The 14322-nt window shown below is 39.5% G+C and overlaps 1 protein-coding gene across 25 annotated transcripts in view; it reads right to left on the minus strand.

Annotated features, from left to right (window-relative positions):
- CLASP2 (cytoplasmic linker associated protein 2) overlaps positions 1 to 14322 on the minus strand; it is a 170349-nt gene that overhangs the window by 66562 nt on the left and 89465 nt on the right. For 24 of the 25 annotated variants that reach the window (XM_056128923.1, XM_056128919.1, XM_056128916.1 and 21 more), the window contains 7 exons: positions 13996 to 14131; positions 11885 to 11955; positions 8423 to 8482; positions 7652 to 7729; positions 6878 to 7045; positions 5460 to 5515; positions 4346 to 4519 (listed from right to left, as the gene is read on the minus strand). In XM_056128923.1, the coding sequence (XP_055984898.1) occupies positions 4346 to 4519; positions 5460 to 5515; positions 6878 to 7045; positions 7652 to 7729; positions 8423 to 8482; positions 11885 to 11955; positions 13996 to 14131 (743 nt within the window). The remainder of the gene's footprint in view (positions 1 to 4345; positions 4520 to 5459; positions 5516 to 6877; positions 7046 to 7651; positions 7730 to 8422; positions 8483 to 11884; positions 11956 to 13995; positions 14132 to 14322) is intronic. The other variant, XM_056128922.1, reaches the window with a different exon arrangement.

A 14322-nucleotide genomic window follows, 5' to 3' on the forward strand; every position in this document is an offset into this window, starting at 1 on the left:
TATTTCTGAGTCTATCTTCTCACTTCCTTTTGCCAAAGTGAAACACATACTTCTTCCCTGTTTAAGGCTCAACCCTGGCTAAGCCGTATATGTCACAATGCTATTCTTTTCTTAGTTACTTTGGTCATAAATGATCTCTCATTCTTACAAATTTATAGCTTTCCTCTATTTATCCTAACACCTTAGTCATATAAGTATTTGTACAGATTCTTCTTCCAGCTTCTTCCTCAATCAACTGAAATTTGACATCTTTCCATGTGATATCACTGATACACTTCTTAAGCAACTTCACAGTCAGTTGTGTTTAGGAAATTCATGAAAACTCACAGACATCAAGGTTTCCTTAACGTGAATTCTTTTTTCCTGCCACAAAAACCTTTTTTTGGATAAAATTTTAAAGGGAAAACTTCTAAACACATGATATTCCTGTTGCTAAAAGACTCTGTGTGTGTGTGTGTGTGTGTGTGTGTGTGTGTAGGGTGGGGTGGGAGGGTCAACCCAGTGTTTTAAGCAAATGCTTTAAGGATTATACTGAGTTTGACGCGAAGGAATGAGAGAGTATGGCACTATAACTCATGATTTCTAAATCTAATCTCTAAGCACTGGTCTCTATCTCTTGAGTTCCATACCATTACACCTCCATGCAACTTTATCTGTAACTTGTACCTGTATCTCATACCCATCCCTAAGCCTCCTGAATACCTCAATCTTATGTCTCACAGTAACTTTAAACTCAAAATACATAAAACTCAACAAGCTTTTATTTATTTATTATTTTGCTTTTTGGGTCACACCTGGCAATGCTCAGGGGTTACTCCTGGTTTTGCACTCAGGAATTACACCTGGAGGTGCTCAGGGGACAATATGGGATGCTGGGAATCAAACCCGATCGGCCGCGTGCAAGGCAAACGTCTTACCCGCGGTTCTATCACTCTAGCCCCAAACTCAACAAGCTTTGAGATGTTTGTTGTTTAATAATCCACCAACAGAATGAGAAACTCGTTGAGTGCTAAAGCATATGTCTGGATCTAAGTGTACTTTATGAGCACTTACATTTTTGCCAGCACCCAGAACTTAGCAGGCAAAAACTAAGTGCTCATTAAGGGTTTATTGAAAAAGTAATGGAATGCTATGAATGGGAAGTGCTCAGTTAAGAGTATGGCTCCAAGTAGAAGAAAACACAGCGAGCACATCAACCACGAGTGTGCGAGAAGGGTGAGGGAGGAGAGGGAAACTGAGCCAGCAACTCCTGGCAAGGGCCAACTCGCCAGCTCCTCACCGCTAGGCATCAATCCTGGCCAGAGGAAGGGAAGAGGAAAGAGAATCACTTCCCCACCCATGTTTTTTTTAAAAAAAAAAAACAAAAATAAAGCAAATAAGCACTTTAAAATTGAAAGAGCAAGAGAAACAAATGAAGTCACTCTCACAGCCTCATTATAAACATTCCTAGGAAAAAAGGTCGTAAACTGTTTTTGTAGGTCACATTAAAAATTTAAATATAGCATTTTTTCTGGTAATAAAAATCATAGATATTAAATAGAAGTGAATGGGCTTATTTTTTTTTCCCGAGGTTTTTTTTTTTTTGCCCCCCTTAAAAAATACAGAAGATGCTGTAGCAGGGAAAAAAGCGCAGGGGCCGGGGCACATGCCTTCATGCACAGAAGCCAAGTTCGAGCCGAGGTTCTGCGTGGCCCCCAGAATGCTGCTGAGCATGAGGGCGTGGCCCTGGTGGTCATCGGCACTGCAGGGTCCATGCAATACCACATCCTTGGGCCCTAGCACTGAGTCCAGCCTTGCTGGTCCTGTACTGCCAGAAATAGTCCCTGGGCCTGTTTCCAAATGGTCCCAGCCCTGTTCCCAAATTGAAATATAATTCTTGTACTATAAAATTCTTTTATAATATACAACTCCGAGTTTTCATACAATAATTATCCCCATATCCAACTGTAGTTAAACTGACAATCATTCACCATTAATACAATCACTCACCATTACCTAACTGCAGAATATTTTCAATACCTCAAAAGAAGCTCCCCATTCGGAGTTACTTAGATCACTACTATTCTCCTAATTCCTAAGCTCTGGCAATAGCTTTCTGGCTCTGTGGATCTGGCTATTTCAGCCATTTCAAATAAAAGGCATCATACAATCTGTGGGTGCCTAAGTGTGACTTAATAATGTTCTCATGGCTCACCATTTCTGTAGCATGTATTAGTACTACATTTCTAATAATGTACTTTCCTTTTTTTTTAATGGCTCAGTAAGACTTCATTCCACTGTATGGACACATTCACCATTCATTGTTTTTTGGGCTATTTCCACTTTGGGGCTATTATGGAATGTTGTGAATATCTGTGGCTGGCACGGGTCCGTGGCCTGGTGCTTGAAGACCACTGCCCTAATGCTGTCTTTCCATTTCCTTAATGGTGCTCCTTAAAGCATGAGAACATTTAATTTTGAGGAAATCTAATTTAGTATCGGATGCTCTGTGTTTCATGTAGTATTAAACCTAAACTCTTCAACCTATGATTTCTTTCAAGAGCTCATAGTTGGGGTGCAGAGAGAGAGCTCAATGGGCCAGAGCACATGTTTTGCATGCAGAAGGCCTGGTCAGTCTATAGCATCACATGGTTATATGAGCACCAATGGAAGCAACTTCCAAGCACTGAGTTGGAATAAGCATCACCTGAGCACTGACAGGTGTAGTCCCCCAGTTTTAAATCTTACAATTGGGCATTTAATTCACTTTGAGTTAATTTTTTGGAGTACAGTATAAGGAAGGGGCCCAAAACCACTCCTTGGCAATGTAGCAATTATTTAGCAGAGTGAATTACTGGAAAGAATTCCTTTCCCACCGAATGACCTGCCCCTGACTGAAAAATCAATTGACCATAAATATATGGGTCTATTTTAAAATTTAATACATTGGTTGACATCACTATCCTCATGGCAGTGCCACACAGACTTAATTACTATAGCTTTAAGTTTTGAAACTGGGAAATGAACCAACTTCACTGGTCTTTTACAAGAGGGTTTAATCTATTCTTGATTCCTTATGTTTTCATATGGATTTCTGGATCAGTGTGACTCTTTTTCTTTTCTCTCTTCTTTTCTTTTTCTTTGTTTTGTTTTGGGATTACACCTGACAATGCTCTGGCTAGCTATTCACTCAGGAATTACTACTGGTGGTGCTCAGGGAACTTTGTGGGGTGCCAGAGATTGAACCTGGGTAGGCCATGTGTAAGGCAAGTGTCCCACTTGCTCTACTGTACTATCTCTGCTGCCCTCAGTGTGCCAAGTTCTATTAAAAGACAACTGAGGTTGTGATAAGGTTTTTATTGAATCTATGGATAAATTTGCCACGCTCACAGTCTTTAAGATCCATGAATTTGGGTAACTTTGTATCTTAACATTTATTAAGACTTTCTTTCATTGCATTTAACAATTCATAGTTTTCAGTGGACAAGTGTGAAATGTATATGATACATACATATATATGTGTATATATGTGTATACACACACACATATATATTTATTTCTGCACTGATCTTTGCCCTAGGTTCCTGGAACAAGTATACCAAAAACATTTGCAGTTTCTCTTTTCTTTTTAAATAGGGACCATACCCTGTGGTGCCTGAGGACCTGGGCCTACTTCTGGGGCTGCTGGCAGGTCAAAGCAGTGCTGGAATTCAAACACAGGGTCTCCTACATACTGGGCATGTATGCAACCAATCAGGGCAAATCCCCAGTCCTGATTCTTGTATTAAGTCAAAGAACCGTTCCCACCATGCATCAGTGGTCTGCCTGCTTACTGTTCTGGTATAAACCAAAAGTGAAGAAAAGTGAAGCACAGACAGATGAGCAATACAGAAAATTGAGCTCAAACGTTGATGGACCTAGGAAAAAAGGTGATGGACCTAAAAATACAAACTTTGAATTAGTTCTGGGAATACATGCTTAAGCTTTGAAATTCTCTCGAGTCCACAAAGGCTTTAACTTCAAACAGATTTAAGAGAAAGTGATCAAAGAGGCAAGACACCAAACCAATGCTCTTTCCAAGCTACCTTAACCAGTAGCTCGAAGTGGCAGTAGTGCAGAGGGGTAAAAAAATTCTATCTACAAGTCATGAGGTCAAGAACTGCTTCTTAGATTAAACATGATGAATTTTAAGAATTGATGACATCAGAAAGGAACAAGGCAACGTAGATGCCTTAGAACTACACTCCCACGTACGAATCATATTAAAACATACCAATTTTCCTTAATGAGCAAAGCCGAAATGAAATGATTAAGGTATCATTTGGCACCCTGCCACACTAAGGCCAGAGAGAAGGCATGGTCTTACCTAGGGAGGCATAGGAGCCCGGATTGAGGGCACCTGCGCCTAAGCGCCCGCTTCTCACAGACTGCCCTGCAGCATGGTGTGCCTTGGCACCAGCAGCAGCATTCACATCGATGTCGCTCCGTGAACGCTGCAGGCTTCCTGGAAGAGAAGTGGTTTTGCTGCTGCCTGCAGATACTAAGAGCAAAGAAAGGTAAGCCCACGTTACTTAAGTCAGCGCACAGAGCACGGATCCTGTTTAAACCTGGAATCCCTGCGAACTAATCCATAATGGCAAATGGTAGAAAAAGGAAGTGGTGACCAGTGAACACCAGAACAGATTTTGTATTTTAGAGTCGATGCCTCCGTTTTATCTTGGCACAACTACATTTTCTTGGACTATTTTCTCAGGATTTGTTTGCTCAGTATTTTTTCTTCATTTTTCTCTTCTGTAAAGTACACATAAAAATAACTGTACTTCTATAAAAGTCATAGGACTGGTGATGAAAATACTGATGCCTGATTCACGATGCATTGTAAAAGACGAACAGAAGGCTGGGCTGGAGTGATAGTATTGCGGTTAGGGTGCTTGCCTGGCACGCATCTGACCCAGGCTCAATCTCTGGCATCCTATATGGTCTTCTGAGCATCATAAGGGGTGATTCCTGAGTGCAGAGCCAGGAGTAACCCCAGAGCATCGCTGAGCGTGGCCCTCCCCCAAACAAACAAAATGAACTACGTTTTAGAAAATGAATCAATATACAGAGTACACAAGGAAGCGTAAAAGTGCATCACAGAAATTTAAACTAAATTATATTATTTGCACATGATATAGCAATACAGTATATTATATTGTTAATGCATATTCTACTCACTACATTGTCCTATCTTATGTATAGTAAGCATTATATACAGGTAAGTAAAATGTATATGTGTAGCCAAATACATCACTTACGGATATACTACATAAAATGTTTACTTACTCTGGTTCCTCACATCAAGTTTAAAAGTTTGAAACAATTAAAAAAAAAACCTTTTAAGCATTATGGGGTCCACAGAAATAAAGTTTTACAGAGAAACTTACTCTTTATTTACTAAGTGAAATATACTATAACTCTTACTTAATAAAGAAATTTACCTCTGCCAGCCACAGCTGATGGGTTTGCTGTAGACCATTTGGAAGAAAAGGGGCGACTGCAAGAAAAACAGACATACTTTGAGAAAAAAAATGGAACTTATCATTTTGCTGCTAACAATTCACGAAATAATAGTGTTTTAAAGAGCTGGTAAGTACTTCTAATTTTGTTTTATGTTTGCAAATCATTTAAGATGTTGTCACATACCAATGGTATCACAGTATGCAATAAAGGAAGAAATGAAAAAGGTAGTAAGAGACGTGGACCAGGAGTCTACTGGTCACTCTGATCCTCACACATTCCTGTGCTCACCATAGAGGACACAATGGCAGCACTCTCCAACACTTACATTCTGATAGTTTATTTACCAACAGAGGAACTGCTACTATTACTATGAGTAACAGTAACTATTACCTGTACTACCACTAGCACATAGAGAATTTATGCATAACCAGTTTCTCACTTACATCCTAAGCTATGGCCAATGGCAATTCATGTAGCTATCAAATAGGATTCACGTTACCATAATAGCACCACTGAGGAGTGTTTCTGCTTGGGACAACTAGATATAGGGATACAAACCTTTGCTGAGGATAACATGTAGTATTAGAAAGCAAAACATGTTGAATCTCAAAGAATGCACCATCTTCCTTAATTATTTTAAACTATACCGACACTTTGTGGCCCAGACATATATATCTTACTATGAAATGAGGATCTGGAAAGTTTACAATATTATTTAGTCCCCCAAGCAATGTTGCGGGGCGGGGGGGGGGGGGGGAGGAGAGGAAGGGTTATGGACCCTTCCCCCCCCCACCCCCCCCCAGCCATTCTGGATCAACTGGGCCAGCAATTCAGTGCTATTTGGTGCCTGAGGATGTGGTGCTACAAAGCATATTCAGACTGAAACAATTTAGATTATGCCAATTAACTTAAAAGTGTACAACTCTAGGACATGGAGGATACCTGGAGAAAAGTTAGGCAGAAATGAGAAGGATGTTCAAACTCCAAAGACAGTTGTCCTGGTTGGGAAATCACTTTTCCCCTTATCATGAATGTTGAACAAAGTAACATTATTTGAGAATCTGCTTACATTTTTGATCTGGTTTGTTTAAAGGGGCCATGCGAGGCAATGCTCAGGGATCATTCCTGGCTGGCTCAGGGAACCATATGAGGTGCTGGGATTGAACTCAGGTCAGATATGTGCAAGGCAAGCACTCTACCTGCTGTACTATTTCTCTGTCTTTAGAACCAGTTTACATGTTTTCAATCAGCAACTTTGAACCCATGGATATAGGGGGGCAACTGTTCAGTTAAGATATTAGGTAAAAGCAAGCAGATATACAATCACTCATTTTAAGGAACTTCGAGGAAGCTGTGGCGAAGAAAAAGTGACCAATTATCATCTGTGTGACCTTACTTGAGACTTTCCTGTGAGCTAGATGAGGATCTGTCTGACTGTGGGAGAGATGCTACACTTCCAGAACTCTTTAAGTAAGTCTGAAGACTCTTCTGATAAGACGGTTCAAGGGAATTATACAATGTCTCAGCTTCACCAGGGAAGTGGTTCCTAAGACCCATATATGTCCTGTAAAACAAGGGGAAAGAGCCTATCAAATAATAGTTAGACCTGAGTAGACATTAACAGCAAGATATGTACATTCAAGAAGAATGAAGATAAACCGGAAGGTATTCACACATCTACGAAGTCAATGGAATACTTCTAACTTTGATGTTTTCATGGCAAGATGATAGGCTTTTAAGAAAAGCAGGTCAGTTTACAACCTGGCAGTGATTTGTGAGGTCTCTGCGACTTGAAATAAGTCCCCAAATCTCCAAACTTCACCTGCCAATCTATGAAAATAGTACTTTTGCAGGATCATTTTAAGGATGACAAATAATATAAAAAAAAAAATCCACATTGCAACAGGTATACCAAAAATACTCAATAAAATAAAATGATAGCTACTCTTTTTTTTTCACAATGAAATTGTTTGTCATGGTGAGTCAGGAATAACTATTATACAAAATGACAATCTGAAGTAAATTGTTACTAACCGAAATTTTACTCAAGAGCTAGCCAAGGAGAATACCTGGGACACCAGTTCTATTTTCATTCTTTCAATGCAGTACCCTTTGAAGGAAAGACCACAGGATGATTAGATGGACACCAAGAAGTACACCCTAGACTCACTTTCTTGCCTCCACTCTGGCCTCTGCATCAGCATCATGAATTCCCTTCTTAATAGTTTCAACCAAGACAGCTGCATGTCTATAAAGCAAAAAACATCTTTAGATTCACGTGCAAAGCTCTACATTTCAACACAAATGATTCTGCTAAGGTTACTCATGAATTACAAAGGAGAAGAGGTGCAATATGATGCCTAACCTTGCAAAAAATTTCTAATTATCTACACCTTATATTTCGTTACCATATGGTTTGCTTCTGACAAGACAAACAGTATCAGTATAGGTCTAATAATAATTTGGGGGGAGGCCCTCCAAGTGGAGTTCAGGGGGCCCTGGGTCCCTTCTAATGATTCTCAGCCAATTCTGAAGCGCTGGTCTAAAAGTTGGCTTTGAGAATATGGTGCTGCTCAGCCCCACAGTACTCAGGGTATCTGTAGGGCTGCTGCAGCAGTGCCTGGGGGTCAGATGGTGCCAGGGATCACACGTTACACGCTCAATTCCTGTACTGTCTCTCTAACTTGAAAAAAAATTTATACAGAATCCAGATAACTTACACATATATAATACTGAAACTTACTTTTTAAAGAAATGTACCGTGTGTAGGTTCTGCACTAGCCTACCAATGAAGAAAATGATTTGCCAACAGCATCATCAGTCATGGTCTGACTAAATTCCATAAAGAAAACTTCCTATCCTGCCTGCAAAATCAACCAATTCTAGGGGCCAAGGAGACGGATGGTGCAAAGTGAAGAGACAGGGTGGGGGTGATGCATACCTTTCCAGTGAGTGCGTTTGCCACTCTTGCAACAATAAATCCAAAAATTCAAATGAACGCCTGAAAAAGGTTATATTGTATATCAGTGTTTTAATATTTTATTTAGTCATATCATTTTTACAACTAAACTTCAATGAATATTCTTCTATTATAGTCTATTCCTTCCCTGAAAAGTATGGCATGTTTTAGGAGAGCTTTATGGTCAAGTAGTTAACAGTCCCAGCCATTTCTATAATAGATATATCAAAGTTTTTAAATTTCCTATGCTTCAACTTAAAACGTCTGTCATGTGTAAAATTTACTGTTCATTAAAAAAATTATAAATACCTTTTTTTGGGTTTTGGGTCCACACCTAATAGTGCTCAGGACTTATTCCTGGCCCTGTGCTCAGGACTTATTCCTGGCTCTGTGCTCAGGGGTCATTCCTACCCATACTTGGGGGACCAAATTGGGTGCCAGAGAGCAAACCTGGGTCAGCTACATACAAGGCAAGTGTCCTACCTGCTATACTATGACTCTGACCCTTATCAAATACTTCTATACATTAGAAATTGATGATACACAATGATGACTAAGTAAGATGTGATAAATCTTCAAATTTCTACGTTTCCTTAAGTATATATTTTTATTCAAGCATATGAATAAATTCTCCTAAGTCTTAGAGCTTTTTTGTTTTGGGCCACACCCAGAAATGCTCAGATGTTACTCCTAGCTCCACACTCAGGAATTATTCTTGGTGCTCAGTTCTCAGGGGACCATATAGAATGTTGGGGATCAAACCTGGGCCTTCTGTATGCAAGGCAAATGCCTTACCCGTTGTACTATAGCTCTGACCCCTAAGTCTTACAGTTTTCAATTTCTTCAACTGCCTCATCCTGAGCACATCATCTTTTTTGGCATTTAATGACTTTAATTCTCCTGGGTTTCTCTTTCCTCAAGAATACTTTCTTCCAGCGCATTTGCTGCCCGAGCCCATGTGCTGCTTGCGCCCACGTGGCCGAGCACATGTGGTTCCCGAGCACATGTGTCGCCCGCATCTCCCCTCTTGAGATGTGTACTTTCATGCTTTCGTGTCTAACTTTACTCTCTCACTCTCTCTCCCTCCCTCCATACCTAAAAATCCTCCAAATAAAATCTATTTACTTCAAAAAAAAAAAGAATACTTTCTTCCACCCACATTTAATACATGCTCACCTAGCTGGCGCCTACCTCAGTCTCTCTCTCTCTCTTTCTCTCTCTCTCTCTCTCTCTCTCTCTCTCTCTCTCTCTCTCTCTCTCTCTCTCATAATTTTTACTTGGGTAACATTACCTCACCCTTTAGCTCTGATTATCACTTTGGCTTCTCACACCTAATCCTGTCTCTCCAACACTGATTCCTTATTTGGCTGTTGAGACAGTTTCTTTTTTTGTTTTCAGGGCCACACCTGGCTGTGCTGAGGGCTTACACCTGGCTCTGAGCTCAGGGATTTTAATCAGTCTTGGAGACCCTTTGGGAGATCATATGGGGTGTTGGGAACTGAACCCAAGCCAGCCCTGTGCATGGCAAGCACCCTGCCGGCTGTATTACTGCTCGCACCCTGCTAAGATAGTTTCTTCTTCTTCTTCTTTTTTGGGGGCCGTAGGGGGTGTTGAGAGGGGTCACACCTGGCAATGCTCAGACATTACACCTGGCTCTGCCCTCAGAATTACTCATGGTACACGGGGGACCATATGGGATGTTGGAGATCAAACCTGGGTCGACCACAAGGCAAGCACCCTACCCACTGTACGATCTCTCCAGCCTCATGTTGAGATAGTTTTAACCAGCTTGTGGACATATCTATACAGCAGTGTACGACGGCCAACCCAGAAACTATACGTGAAAGAACAAATTAATTCTTATCCTCTCAAATCCACTCTTTTAGCTTCTATTTTACAAACCAGGAAGTGAGGAATACGGACGTTAAAGGAAGTGTTTTCCAAGAGCCGGGAGCTAACACAGGCTCGCCTGGGAGTCTGCACTGACACACTTGCCATCACCTTCCCCATTTGGCTACAATTATCACGTCCTGATTCTAAGCAAGTTATTTATTAAACAAAATCTCCCTCAAGCACTTATTATCACTAATGCCTCTACTTTAGACGATCACCTCTTCCTTAAATGGCTAAATGAATTTCCAGTTTTACTTAGGCCAATCTATGTCCTTTAAAATTATAATCCAAAACTGGAATAGAAACTACTATGAATGACACTGCCTTCTCACCAAAAACTGTCAGAGTATGAAGCAATGTCAAAATTGCCCTCGATGACATTCAAAGCCCTGTATATTCTAACCCGAACATAACCCTCAAGCCTATTGGAACTTTCCATTTATCATGTGTTCTGGCCTCAGCAGCAGCTGAATGGCTGGAAATTGTGTGGAATGACTACTCTGCTCACCCTACATCCCACTCCTCTCCCCTAAAGGTATAGAATAGCTCCCCTGAAGGGAATTCTGTGATGTATCTCCAGACCCCCTCCTCCAAGTCACATTTCTTTTCCTCTAATCTCCATTTTCCTCCAATAGAGATTGGTAAACCTTTTCTGAAAGGGTCAGATAATACATATTTCAGACCTTTATGAACCACATACCATTTCTACCTCAAGACCTTTCCCCGCTTTAAGCGCCCTTCAAAAATATAAGAAACACATTGTGAATTGTACAAAAACAGGCTAGTGGGCCACATTTGTACCCCCAAATGAAGGTGTTTAAAAAGCTGTTGCCAAACTTCAAAATCACTTAAAAGTAATAATGTATTATCTTCTTCTTTCTTACATTCAAAATATTTAAACAAATTATATATATGTATATATATCCACACACATATATGCGTTAAAGTTATATATGAAAAGATTTCTTTATAATTTTCTTGAACATCAAATGTACAATTTTCTTGAACATCAAATCTTTTTTTATATTTCAATTATTGACAGTGTTTAATAGTATGACATTTACTTTCAGAAACCATGAAGAGAGATGGGAAGGGAAGAAACTGAGGGGAGGGAGGGAACGAAACAGCACGAGACTGAATGATAACTGTATTCTAAATACTACGTGAAATTTTACCAGTATATATTTTATTTAATTCTCACAATAATTGGAAAGGGGTGGCAATACTGATTTCCCCACTGACAGGCAGACACTGAGTCCTGAGTGGGTAAGTTACTGCCCCACAATCAGTACTTCTAGGTCATTCACCAAGATCTGACTCTAGACTCCATAATTTATGAAATCCAAATAAGTTGTGGCCCAAGGAAGACAAACCTTAGTATGATTAAGCCAAGAAACCTGGGTGGGTAGAGTAACCACTATATTCCTTGTTCCTTATATAAAGTTGCGAGAAAGAAAGAAATTAATTACAATTTTAATTTTTACATCATTCCAGGAATGAAACAGATAACAACAATCAAATTATACTAAAAAAATTTTCCACAAAACTTACCTCCTGACAGGGACTGATTTGGATGTACAATTGCTTGTTATTAAAGGTATTAGTCTGGGCACATGAGTATGCTGAAAAAGATGTTTCAGAAGACGTTGAAAAATCCTGTGTATTTCTCATACACTCTTTACTCACTTGCCTTATAATCATGTATTTAGTAAAACAGGATACAGACTCAGGACATAATCAGATTTTGAAATAAATTAAAACCAGACAAAATGCTTTCCCAAATAGTAAGGATGAAATAATTTCAGAAGGACAGGTGTGTTTTTAAAGACAGATTAACTGTATAGTGGGAAGAAAATTAGAAAACTATTTAGGTTTGGGGAGGGCGTCCTAACAGAAACTGACTTATATTTCTAATGTACATAGCTTCTGCTAGAAGAAATGACCTACAATGCCATTATAACAGGTAACAAGAGTGGATATACATCCCTAACTAGAAGTAATAAAAAATGAAGTGAATTTTCAATCTGGGTGAATCAAAGCATTCTAGAATTCAGGTAAAGTTCAATAGATAAAATCATCCAATTTCTATTTGTAATTCTGTTCTTCTCTAGTCAAGCAAATGTTAGAAAATACACAATAGCCATAAGAATAAAACTGTAATCTAGGCATCCATATTTGAGGTCTATTTTTTTCTTTGGAGCTAATGGTACAGGCTGGGTTATGTAGGCAGCAGGCTCTGGGATAAAGGTATGCAATATTAAGGGTGCCCCTGGGATCACATCTGTGGAATGGAGAAGGAAGTATGACTAGGTAGAGAAAAAAATACAGTTGTGGTAAGGCCCAAGGATACCTTCATCCAGATCCATTATGGAGTGCTGGAGTTAACTAGCCCTTCAGAGAAGTTTTGAAGTGGTCCACCAAAGGTTTTGAAGTGGTCCACAAAGATGTCTTTCTACAAAGACATCACTGAATCACTGGATGTGGGTGGTAGTGGGGGAAGGAAAGATTCTGGGAGAGGCAGCTCTCCCAGTTGAGGCAGTCTCTGGAGAGAGGCAGCTGAGGCTATCTGCCAATGATCTGGCAACAAGACTTTCACCCGAGGAAAATGTCGTGTAGGACGGTATGGCACACACAACTCAACCAAATTACTGCTGTACCCATTAACAGGAACTGATATTAATATTAAAGAGAATAAAATGTGTGGACCTTCCTTGGTCCGCCGCCTAAGCACACAAGTTTTAAAAAAGCAAGTGAAAAAATACTGAATATAATTATATCTATTAATGGTATATATATACACTGTAGCACTGTCCTCCTGTTGTTCATCGATTTACTCCAGCAGACACCAGTAACATCTTCACTGTGAGACTTGTTACTGATTTTGGCATATAGAATATTCCACGGGGAGCTTGCCAGGCTCTGCCATGTGGACGGGATACTCTCAGCAGTTTGCCGGGCTCTCCGAGAGGGGTGAAGGAATCAAACCCAGGTTGGCTGTGTGCAAGGCAAACATCCTACCTGCTGTGCTATCGCTCCAGCCCACAATAAAAAATATACACGTAAAATACATACATAAAATAAAAACTTCTTTACATTTATAACTATGTTACATTTTATGGGTAATATAGTTTATAAAGGCCAACACAGAAGTTTGGAAATTAAATAACTAGAATGATCACTTGTAGCAGAATCCAAGGAAGGAGATATGTATTCTAAAATATGGATATTCTGCACACTGTCAAATTACAAATGTTCCGAAATATTAAAAAAATTGTCACCTTTTACCTTGCTTCTTTCATTTCCATAGTTTCACATCTGCCTGTAACAGGATCATATACATGCATATATGTACTATGTTACATGCATGTATTATCTTCTGTGTACAAGGGTTTGCTTCGAAATCCTCTGTATTATGTAAAAGCTCTAAAATATTATGTCAAGCATATATTGCTTTTATTATTAGAAAAAAACTCAAGAGTTATTTTTCCATAGGGGTTAAAAAAAATGACATTAAAAAAAAGAGGTCGTTAAAAAAAATGCCAATACAAAGTACACTAAGAGGGCAGGGGAGAAGAGAGAGAGAGAGGTAAGGGAGGGAGAAGAGGAAAGAGAGAAGACAATGAATAGAAGAGTCTATCCAAATAATAAATACAAGTATCTACCCGAATGATGAAGCGGATTGCAGCACATCCAGAAGTTGCCATGACTTTTGCGCTATTGGGGACGAGATTAAAAAGTGTAGGTACAATGGCTTCGGCACCATGATCAAACTTGTTTCCCAAAACTGTTGAAAGGTGGCTACAAAGGCAGACAAAAAAAAAAAATTTTTTTTTCCTTTTAAAGAGAGCTAAACATTAAACATAGGTAGAATCATAGAATTTAAAATATTTTCAGAACTGGTAAATTTTTTGTTCTGTATTAGGAACCACACCCAGCTGTGTTCAGGGCTTATTCCTGGCTCTACACTCAGGGATCATTCTTGGTGGTAC

The sequence above is a fragment of the Sorex fumeus genome, unplaced genomic scaffold (genome assembly GCF_029834395.1).
Source record: "Sorex fumeus unplaced genomic scaffold, SorFum_2.1 ptg000072l, whole genome shotgun sequence".
Taxonomy (NCBI): Eukaryota; Metazoa; Chordata; class Mammalia; order Eulipotyphla; family Soricidae; genus Sorex; species Sorex fumeus.